General features: G+C 59.0%; 1 protein-coding gene across 7 annotated transcripts; it reads right to left on the reverse strand.

The window, feature by feature from the left end:
- Positions 1-1,213: 1,213 nt before the first annotated feature.
- Positions 1,214-9,996, reverse strand: LOC139681261 (uncharacterized). 7 transcript variants are annotated; one of them, XR_011699494.1, is made up of 18 exons: positions 9,882-9,996; positions 9,402-9,744; positions 8,100-8,204; positions 7,542-7,695; positions 6,903-7,000; positions 6,351-6,500; positions 5,789-6,185; positions 4,919-5,481; positions 4,625-4,750; positions 4,303-4,392; positions 4,128-4,209; positions 3,812-3,999; positions 3,213-3,326; positions 2,904-3,041; positions 2,507-2,683; positions 2,227-2,387; positions 1,988-2,071; positions 1,214-1,531 (listed from the first exon to the last, which is right to left on the reverse strand). XR_011699494.1 is itself a non-coding variant. In XM_071574540.1 (7 exons), the coding sequence occupies exons 1-7, from the start codon at positions 9,902-9,904 to the stop codon at positions 6,015-6,017; spliced, it is 1,044 nt and encodes a 347-aa protein (XP_071430641.1). In that variant the 5' UTR covers positions 9,905-9,996; the 3' UTR covers positions 5,646-6,014. The 7 variants fall into 7 exon arrangements, 1 of the variants encoding a protein (XP_071430641.1); XR_011699495.1 differs by having other exon boundaries at positions 3,846-3,999; positions 4,128-4,392; XR_011699496.1 differs by having other exon boundaries at positions 3,213-3,289; positions 4,128-4,392.
- Positions 9,997-10,201: the final 205 nt, after the last annotated feature.

A 10,201-nucleotide genomic window follows, 5' to 3' on the forward strand; every position in this document is an offset into this window, starting at 1 on the left:
TAAAGTCAGTCAACCAGGCCTCGGCTGTGCAAAAAGAAAAAAGGGGATTTGTTGAGGAATATTTCAATAACACAGGCCATAGTATGTTACTGGAAGCCTATGTGCACAGCCCAGGCCATGGAGAGGGAAACGGGGCCTCTGTATCCCTGAGCCTGCTCCAAGAAGAGCAGTGGCAGCCGTTGGGAGAAGCAGGTAAACACATTGATGGAGAAGGGCATAGTTTTGAGAAAAGTACCAATCCAGCTGGTAGCACGCCCTAGCCATTGACCAATGATATTCCTGTACTATTCGTGGACTCAGAGAACATGCGATATGTGTGTCTGTAATGTAAACAATAAATGAGAACACTGACCAATACTCCTATGGAGGTTACATCGTGATTCTCGCGCCGGAACCTGGGGAGCTCTAAAACCGACATTTCTTACTTTAGTGCAGGGCGGGCAGGGCTGGCGGCAGGAGCACAGGCACAGCTCCCTCACCAAAGTGCTTTCCCGAGCCATTTGGCTGGTATTGCAGAGCCTGTCAGGCAGCCTTTAGTTTGGCTTGGGGCTGGGCTGTCCCCTCAGGGCCCTGGCTACGGTGGGCAGGGAACCAGCCCTTCCCTTGTCCCCTGCATGGGGGGAATGGGGAACATTCGGTCGGGAGGGTTTTCCCCCCGTGCCAACAATGCTGTGGAACTGCCCCTTCAGCACAGGCCCCTCTCCAGCCCGAGCTGCCCTTGTTCCTCTCGAGCTCTGCTGGTGGAGCAGGGGCAAAAGAAAGGCCTCGAGTGGTGCAGGGCTCAGGCTTTGTGCCATTTCAATTGCACAGAGATGCAGATGGGGGAAGAAACCCAATGGTTTATTAAGGGAAGGGGAAGGGGAAGGGAAGGGATAAGATGAGAGAAGGGAAGAGCAGGAGAAGGGAGGAGCCAGAGTGTGAAGGCTGGAGGGAGGAGAAAAGGAGAGAGGAAGGGAGAGAAAGAGGGAAGGGGAGACAGAAGGAGGGAGGAGGGAGGGAGGGAGAAAGGGAGGGAGAGAGGGAGGGTGGGAGAAACAGATGGAGGGATGGGAGAGAGGGAGTGAGAGAGGGAGGGTGAGAGGGAGGGAGGGAGGGAAGGAGAGATGGATGGAAAGAGCAAGGGAGGGAAGGAGGGAAGAAGGGAGAAAGGAGAAAGGAGAAAGAGAGGGAGGGAGGGAGGGAGGGAGGGAGGGAGGGAGGGAGGGAGGGAGGGAGGGAGGGAGGGAGGGAGGGAAGAACGGAAGGAGAGAGTGTTCTGGTGGCAGCAAAGAGTCCACACAGAAGGAGAGGCCCAGGAGTCACAAAGGCTTCCTGGCAGGCTCAGTTTGGCCCAGCATCAGTCCCTGGAGCTGCAGATGGTCCCCTTTGGTCTCCAGGTGGTCTCCTGTCATGTGGTATCAGTGCTGTTCCAGGGATCCTGGTTGTCTCCGTGCAGAAAATGAACTTAACAGTGGTGCTCTTTGGTGAAAGAAGTCTTGAACCATCATGCTTGTGTAGGAAGGGCAGTCGTCTTTTCTCTGTGCTTGAAGGGCTGGAACAGAGAGGAATGGAGCCATAGTTAAGAGACCAGAGAAGTGTTGACTCCAGGAGCCCCTCCTGCCAGGGCCATCCCACCCAGCTCTTGCCATGGGCAGGAGGGAGCAGGGCCCAGCAGGATCAGCAAGAAGGTGCTGGCCAACAACCCCCCCCCCGTGCCCCTGAAATCTCCCTCTGCTGTGCCCACACCACCCCTCGTCCATGCAGGGAGCAGAGCCCTCTGCAGGTGGGGAAGGATTGCAGCTCCCCACACAAGGGCTGTGCTCCCCCTGCCAGCCCCCGCTGACACACCAGCTGGGCCGGAGCTCTGGGCAGCAGCGGGTGAGGTGCAGGCTGGTGTCCCACGGGGAGCTGCAGCAGTGGGCAGGGGCATCGTGCCAGCCCTGCACACTGGGCATCAGGGGCTGGGGGCTTGTCCAGCCTGGGGCTGGGGCTTTGGGGCGGTTCTTACCAGGAACTGTCTGCTCCGTGGCCACAGATGACTCTTGAAATCCATATGGATGCTGGCTGCCCAATGCAGTGCTTTCCAAGAGGCCTGCAGAGCAAGGAACAAGGACTTGGCACCCCAGAGCAGGGCAGAGGACCTGCATCCCTGGAGAAAGGTCAGGAGGATGTTGGAGCCTGGGAGGTGCCAGGGAGGAGGCAGCCCAGCCCCCTCCCACAGGGACATCAGAGTCCAGAAGTCCTCACCTTTTGCACGTTCTCATTTGATTCATCAGACCAGCTCAGTAATAATGCCAACATGCTCTGGGGCACTGGTTTCATCAAAGCTTCTTCTCTCTCATATTCTACCAACATCGTCACCTTTATGAATAGGAGAATTGACTGCAGCTGAACATCCTTGTTCTCCTCTAGGAAAGGAAGAGGAAAAGACCTCAGCACCAGCTTCTCCAGACCCATCTGGAGTGCTGCCTGGGCACAAAGTTTCCTGGCAGCACCAAGAGCCCATGGTGGGGGTGCAGATCCTTACATCCTGAAGGAGTGCCTGGAGCACCTCAACCAGCTGCAGGGCACTGTGACTGGAGAACTGGAGGTTGTTTTTCCGGGGTACATTGATGAGCAGGACGAGGATCACCCTAACCACATCTCAGTCTCCATTCTACAGGAGTTGCACGAGGTTTTGTGGATGTCTCCCCATGCCCTCAGCCTGTGTGGAATGCAATGCTGTGCTGTGAAGCCATGATCAGCTTCAGCGCCAGCACGTGCCCAGAGGCCCAAGGCCTGTCCCCAAGGACTCGGGCAGCTGAACCGGGAGGCAGAAGAGCTGGGAGCAGCTGTCACAGCCCCCGAAGCCCAGCCAAGCCCAAGCGACTGTGTTGCCCAGGCCTGTGTTGCTGGCACGGCTTCCGCCGGCTGCCCCTTCTCACCATCACTGAATCCTCGCTGGGCACCACAAGGCTTTGGGTTGCCAAGTGACACGTCTCTGGGCTCTCACTCAGCAGGTGTCTTGAAAGAGCCTGCAGGACGCTGTCACCTCATTCACTCATGTCCAGGCAGGTCACCCCCTGAAAGGCACAGAGCAGTGACGGGGTGCCCGGCCGGCAGCAGCCCGCACCCACACAGGGCTGGGCTCAGGCAGCAGCACGGGGCGCAGGCACCGTCCCAGGCAGCTTCAGCTGCAAGAGGGCAGAGGGGTGAAGGCAGCTCGCTGAGGCAGTGCTCGCCAGCAGGCTCACCTCAGCAAGGAACACCAGAGTGGGGAGCTCCCGGCAGGGTCCTCCCTGCTCAGCAGCTTCAGCATGCGGGGTGTGACCTGGAAACACCAGGATGTCAAGATACAGTCCATTTCACTGGCAGGGGGGAAAAGGCACCATCAGCTGTGAGCCAGGTAAGTAAAGCTGTTCCAGGACCCACTCCCAGAGGTCTGCTCTTTCCCCACCACTCTGGGAGAGGACAGAGGTGCTTTGGGCAGCAGCTCCTCCTGTGCACCTGCCACTCCCAGCCTTTTCCAGCCTGCTCGGCCACCCCTCGGTGACAAGACCCTCTGACCCATGAGCACAGACACTGTGTGGGGTGCCCTGTGCACAGGGCAGTAATGACAGGGGCAGTGGGGAGAAGGAGGTCTCATCTGACCCACAGCACAGGGGAATGAGAGCCTATCCCAGCCCCGCTGCTGTTTCATTGACTTCAGCATGTGATCGTAATTGAGACAGTAAAACAGGGCCTTTATGGTGACCACTGCAAATCTGTGTGCAGAGTGAAGCCCAGGTCATGCTGAGAGCCCTGGTTCCAGACTTAGGGGCATGGGAGGAACAGGAGGACTAGGGTGGAGCACCTGTTGGAGTTCCTGGGAAGGCGATATCTCTTACAGCATAGCATCCAGAAGATGTCAACCTTCTCTGTCATCTCCGGTGTGCTTCTGAGAGCTTGGAAGACCCGAGCCGCAAGGAGGAGGGGGACATAATTCATCCATGTGCCTTGGTGCTGGGGCTCCTGCATGATCATCCTCCGTGCCAGGGTTGCCTGCAAAAGATAAAGCCCTCAGAGACTCCTCTCAGTGCCCAGATGTCCATGTGGCAGGGCCCACGCGTGGCAGGGAGATGCCCAGGGAGACGCAGGGGGAACACCCGGCCTGGTGCACCTGAACCTACCCCTAAGCCAGGTTTCCAGTCCAGGGCCCAAGGCACGGAGATACTGTGGTGGGGGAGGAACGAGGGCTGCTGGAGAGGTGACCTGGGGGCGAGCAAAGGCCACTTGCACAAACTGACAGCCAGGGCAAAGACATCCGAGTTGTCCCCATGGGAAGTGGACATGCTGTGCCCTGACCAGTCCTCCATCACGCAGAGCAGTGTTGGCAGCACCTTCCCTGCTGTTGCTCTTGAACAGGCTGTGGTCCGCCAGATGACTGCAATAGCTCTGTGAAGTCAGAGCCCTGTGTCAGGGGATCTCGACCACAGCACCGTGGTCAGCTGTGGGGGCCCAGGTGACAGAGCCACAGTGCCTTGAGGGGTAGGGAGCGAGAATGGCAGCAGGATCGGGGCTGACATGCCAGGCTGGGAAACGCAGAGCACATGGGACAGGCTGTACAGGGTGATGGGCTCTAAAGGCTGGTGAGCCCTGACCTCAGCAAGACTGGTGGGCCCTGTACCTGTCACATGATGGGGGACAGCACAGGAGAGTCATGGTGAACTGTGAGGGGTCTGCATTCTCCCGTCTGTGCTCAGCACATGTCTGATATGAGCCACTGGTGGATGACCCTCACCATTCTTGTCACCTGGAGGGGGAAGGGAAGAGAGTTGCAGAGCTGTCAGAGCGAGCAACTGGCTGGGCTTCCCCCGAGAAGTGTTTCCCTTCCCACCACACTGTGCTGGCCTCAGCGGCTGAAGGGACCCAGCAGACCCAGCCTGAGGGGCCACACCATCCCTGCCCACAGGCTGGTTACCTTAACAGAGACAATTCTCTCGCCAGCAAAGTCCAGGCTGGGAGCATTGCCCAGCACTGAGTGGGCGTGGTGTCAGTGTTTGCGCTGCCCTCAGTGGCTGCAGCGTCAGCCTTGGCTGTCAGATCAATGTCAGCATTGGTCAGACCATCAGTCAACGTGGTGTCACAGCTTGCTGTGCCATCAGTCGACGAGGTGTCAGTGTTTGCCGTGCCATTGGTCAGGATGGGGTCAGACCTTGTTGGGCCAACTTTGGCAGAGTGTCTCAGTTTGCTGTGCCATCTGCCATTGTGGTGTCGCAGTTTGATGTGCCATCACTCGTCATGGTGCCAACAGCAGGCTCTGCCTTGAGCTTGGTCAGCCTGCTGTCATTCTGTGCCATGAATGAGCTCAAGTGGTGTGGTCCTGGTATTTCTACGCTGAATGCCCAAGAATTTCAGAGACATCTGCTGGAGGAAGCCCATGGAGCAAGTCACCAGGTAGAAGACGTGGGCACAGAGCCCATATCTCTGGAGATTTTGGCTGCAGTTGTGCAGGTCAGCCTCATCGTCGACACAGGTGGTATGCTGGAAGGGAGAGAGACAATGGCACCCGGCCAGGGGCAGCACCCCTGAGGGACTGGCCCCAAGGGCTGCTCTGTCCCTGACTGGCTGGCTGAAAGGCAGGGCTGGAGGTTTTGCAGAGGACAGGCCATTGGGGGCACGGGTGTCCCAGCAGGTGCCCCCTGACCCAGCTTGGCCCATTGCTGAGGAAAGGAGGGCTCCAGCCCCGAAATGGCTGGACAGCTCCCGCCTCTCCTGCCAGCGCTCCCGGCCCAGTGCTGCCCACCCCGACATCCCCTGTGCCAGGCTGAGGGAGGAGCTCTGCTCAGACCTGAGTCCCTCGCTCCAGGGGCTTCCTCCTTCCTCTCTGACATGGTGCTTGTCAGTGGTGAGTCCCTGTCTCACCATCCCCCCGGTGAGCACGACTCTCCACACTTGGTTCTATCATGTGGCACACTGGGATGGAGGGCCCTGCTCCTCAGCGGGGATCCTGCAGCATTCCTTGGGTCTGGCAGTCAGAGAGTGTTGTTGCCCCAGGAAAAAAGCCCTAGGGGCTCTCAGGGCCAGTATCTGCTTCTTCTGGGAACGATCTTCAGCAGCGTCATGATGACCTTCCCAGGCCACAGATTGGCCATGAGGAGCAGCAGTGTGTCCAGGCTGTGCTGGGTTATTCCACTCTTGTCTCTGTGCTCTTTGCCATCCAAGATGTGCCTTAGGATGGCTGGCACCTGGAGCAAAAACAGGTGAGAGGGGTGGAGCACAGCCCTGCCCTCAACTGCCCTCCCCAGCCCTCCCTGCTGCCTCAAGGTGGCCGCAGGTGCACAAGACCCCTGGGTTTGGGAGGGAGGGAGGAAAGGCTGAAGTGCAGGGTAATCCAGCCACAGGCCACTTACATCTGTCAGCCACTGCTCAGGGGATCTCATGGCCACCTCCAGAATGTCCCTCGCCACTCGCTTGTCTTCCTCCTTGCAGAATCTGACAGCCTCGATGGCGGCAAGGATGACATCTCTCCTGCCAGCAGGTGTGAGGTATTTCCCAAAGGCCTGTGGCAGGAGGGAAGGGAGCGAAGGGCAGTCACACCGAGTGTCCCACTGGTACTGCTTGGCTGGGCAGCACAAGCAGCCCTGGCACCGGTGCCCGGCAGTGCTGGTGGCAGTGCCCTCAAGGCCCAGCACGGGGCAGGATGAGGAGGAGCACCAGGAGAAGGCTGAGGGTTGGGTTCATGGGCACGGGGAGCTGGCCCTGCAGAGACTGAGGGCTTGCTGGTTGACAGGAGGGCTTGAGGTGCTGCTGGGACACCAGAGGGCTGCCCTCGCAGTATCCCTGCTTGGAGACAGCAGGACCCTCTCACCAAGGACTGTCCTGCTGATTTGGGGCCCCTCTGACCATACAAGTCCCCTGCTGATGCCATGGACAAGAGTCCCAGCAAGGATGGGGTGTGTTACCTCAGTAAAGGCCCCAGCACTGGGCACATGCAGCAAAGAGGTGAGCTCAGCTTCCCGGTGTGCTTGGAGCTCTTCATTTGCCTCTGCCAGTGCCAGGCCTAAGGAGCCAGGAAACACAGACACTTGGGTGAGGCACAGCAGCTCTACCAGCCACCAAATCCTGACAAGCCTTGGGAACCCGGAGGGGCTGGGGAGAAGCCGGTAAGAGCAGGAGGTGCTGGGAAGCAGTGAGGGGTAGAGGGGGCCCTGCCTCCAGTGTATGCACCCCAGTGCTCCTGGCCCTGGGAGCTCCAAAGCACCTGGAGCTGTGATGCAGCCCCAGTTCAGTGGTGGCTGCAGGAACGCTGAGGGGAACGGCTGGCAGGGCTGCAGTGCGGCAGGGCAGGGACACGAGCTCTGAGGGGAGATGGGGAAGGGCAGGGGCTGAGCCCTGTGTGAAGGAGCAGCTCAGCTCCACGGGACCATGAACAGCCTGGGAGAGAGCACAAGGGACAGGAGCAGAGGTGCCAGCAGTGCTGGTGACATGCTGGCACCTGCACCAGGAACAAAAAGGGTGTGTCCCAATGCCCGGGAAGACAAGCAGATGGATGGAGTGATGTGGTTGTGCAGGGGGATGCAGCCCACCACGGATTCTCTTACGTTTCTGCTGACAGGTGAATTTGAAATAGCCGTAAAAAGCATCCAGAGCCACAGGCCTGGTCCTTTCTTCTCCAAATAGCCTGAGCAGGAGGTGTCCTAGAAGCTTGCCAAGGACGGGGATCTCGACAGCACATCCGTCCTCCTTTGGATCGGCCTGGGGGAGGCAGGCAGAAGAGCAGAAGGGCTCAGGGCAGGCAGCTGAGGCCAAACATGGACCCCCACAGCGTAACCAGAGCTGGATGCACGTGGGACAGAGCTTGGCATGGCCCTGAAGCCCCATTTCCCAGAGCAGCTCTCTGGGCATCAGCCCCAGCAGAGAAAGATGCCTGGGCTCCCTCTGTGCTCCTTGGATAGTCCTGTCTCACAAAGGGCTCGGGACAGAGCTGGCTCCTGGCAGAGAAGCCCAGGGGAAATGGAGGAAGCAAGACCCTTTAGCTCAGAGGCTGGCAGAGCACCCAAACCTGCACCCAGGCTGGCCTTGCAGGCACCTTGGAGCTGCAGCTGCACTGGGGCACAGACACGGGGAGATGGCCTGGCTAGAGGGTGCCCGGTCCTTACCTCCAGAGGCCAAAATTCAGCCAGCAAATGGCCCACTGTCCTCATCCTGCCTGTGGCCCTCTCCTTCACAGCTGCTGTCTCAGAGGATGAGAAGTCCAGCAGCTCCTGGGAAGACAGAGGCTGCAGGTGAGTCCCAGGAGCACACGCCTGCTCCAGCAGCAGCAGCAGCAGCAGCAGGGCTCTGCTCCTGAGACACACTTGCACTGTCCCTCCAGGCTTCCTCTGACCTCAAGCAGAGCCTGCAGGGGGGCTCCTGCCACTGGAATCCCTCACAGGCCTGGCACAAGGGCCCCAGGCAAACCGGGTGGCCAGGCAGGAAGGCAGGTGCCACTCTCTGCAGCCACTGTGCTCCAGCAGAACCTGCTGCCAGCCCCTGCTTCCCCAGGGCAGGTGGGCACCCTCCCCACAGCACGCTGGGATGCACAGCACTCCAGGGGGGTACTGGTTCCAGCCAGGAGAGGGCTGATGTTTGCAGTAGCCAAGAGGGGCATGGCCACCACCCCGGCGTTATTCTACCCCACTTCACACCATACGGGAATGAGCGGTCAGGGCAATGCTGGATCCATGGGGAGCACTTGCCTGTACCTCTCTTGTACCCTCTGTTATTAATATTCTTGCTGTAACTGCTGGGTTCTTATTTCAGTGCTCTTTTAGTGGACTGTTCTTAATTCAACCATGACGTTTTACATTCCTGCTTTCGATTATCCTTTCCATCCCACCTCAGGGGGACAGAAAAGGGGAGGGGGAACCAGGAAGGAGCAGGTGGTTTAGAGTGTTTCAGTGGGAACACTAAATTGTGGGATACCATTCCTAAACCGTGAGAGGGGGGCACCACCCAGCCAGGAGTGAACAACCCTTCCCCTCCAGAGGGAGGACCATTCTTGTGACCCCCACTATGCACAGGCCAGACCTCCAAGATGTCCTGCATCAGGTCTCCAACTATGGAGGCAGGAGATCTGAGCACTATTGCCTCCAGCATGGTGTCCATGACAGCCAGGGTCTGCAAAGAGGACAGAGAGAAGGGGCAGTGATTGTGCCATCCCTGCCACCCCCAGGACAATGGTCTGAACTGCCAGTGCCAGGGCAGGAGGCCCACGCTGCCTGGGAGAGTCCCAGGAGCAGGCACTGTGCTAGGGGCAGACGAGGTGCACTGCTGGATGTGGCTGGAGCCCAAGAAAGGTATGAAGGAACAAGGGTAAGAAAGTGAAGCTGAGATCGTGGCCAGCCTTGGATCTTTCATCTTAAGGCAGCTTGGGGTGGCCAAGCAGCTCTGAGAGACTGCAGCCTCCTCGCAGTACTTACCCGAGCACAGAGGGAAGCTTCCAGGACTTGCAATTCCTCATTTGGAGGGAGAAAGAACACACTCTGGAAGCAGCTTCTGAAGAGGTTTCTCTTGCCCTGCAGCACCGTGCCCATGCAGCTGCAAAGAGTGAGGGCGCAGTTGGGCACTGGTGGTGGGAGCAGCACCTCCTGGTCTCCTGCAGCACTGGGGCATGGGCTGGGGAAGCATAGACAGGTGGGCACGGAGTGCTGGGGCAGGGGAGCCAGGATTGATGAGTGGCTATCTGAGTGAGGCCACGGCAAGCAGGGCGAGCCGCCGCACGTCCGTGCTGATCTCATTCCTGGGCTCCTCATCCAGCAGCACCTGCAGAGCACAAGAGAGCTGGAACCTGGCAGCTCCCAGCACCCAGTGCCACCAGCCCCTCTCCCTGTCCCACCACTCTCCTCACACGATGGTGGGAGTCCTTGTCCCCTTGCCCAGGGTGCCGGGTGACCCCTCACCTGGATCCTCTCTGCCACCTCATATCTGCGGCAGAACAGATTCAGGTCCTGGTCCAAGCCACGGTCCCTGGCCATCCTGTAGAGGATGCAGATGCTCTCCAGAAACTGCAGCTTTTGGTCCTGCTCCTGGCAGCCAGGGGACAGAGAGACAAGCAGAGAGTGTGAAGAGGGGACACACTGAGCTGGTGGGACCAGAGCCCTGGGCTGCAGTGCCCTGTGGGAGCAGCAGCTCTGCCCAGCCCGCACCTAGAAGGGCATAACCACCATCCAACTGGCCGTGCTTTCGTGGCCCGGGCTTCTGGTAAAGACCTGGATGAAAT

This window comes from Pithys albifrons, chromosome 20 (genome assembly GCF_047495875.1).
Source record: "Pithys albifrons albifrons isolate INPA30051 chromosome 20, PitAlb_v1, whole genome shotgun sequence".
NCBI classification, from domain to species: domain Eukaryota; kingdom Metazoa; phylum Chordata; class Aves; order Passeriformes; family Thamnophilidae; genus Pithys; species Pithys albifrons.

Excerpts from the sequence above, each read along its gene's own strand:
- LOC139681261 (XM_071574540.1), bottom strand. The coding sequence starts at position 9,904 with ATGAGGTGGCAGAGAGGATCCAG. Across the intron at positions 6,501-6,902 it reads GTGCTGGGGCCTTTACTGAG|GCCTTTGGGAAATACCTCAC; the intron begins GTAACACACCCC and ends CTCCTGCCACAG. Across the intron at positions 6,186-6,350 it reads CTGAGCAGTGGCTGACAGAT|GTGCCAGCCATCCTAAGGCA; the intron begins GTAAGTGGCCTG and ends TTTTTGCTCCAG.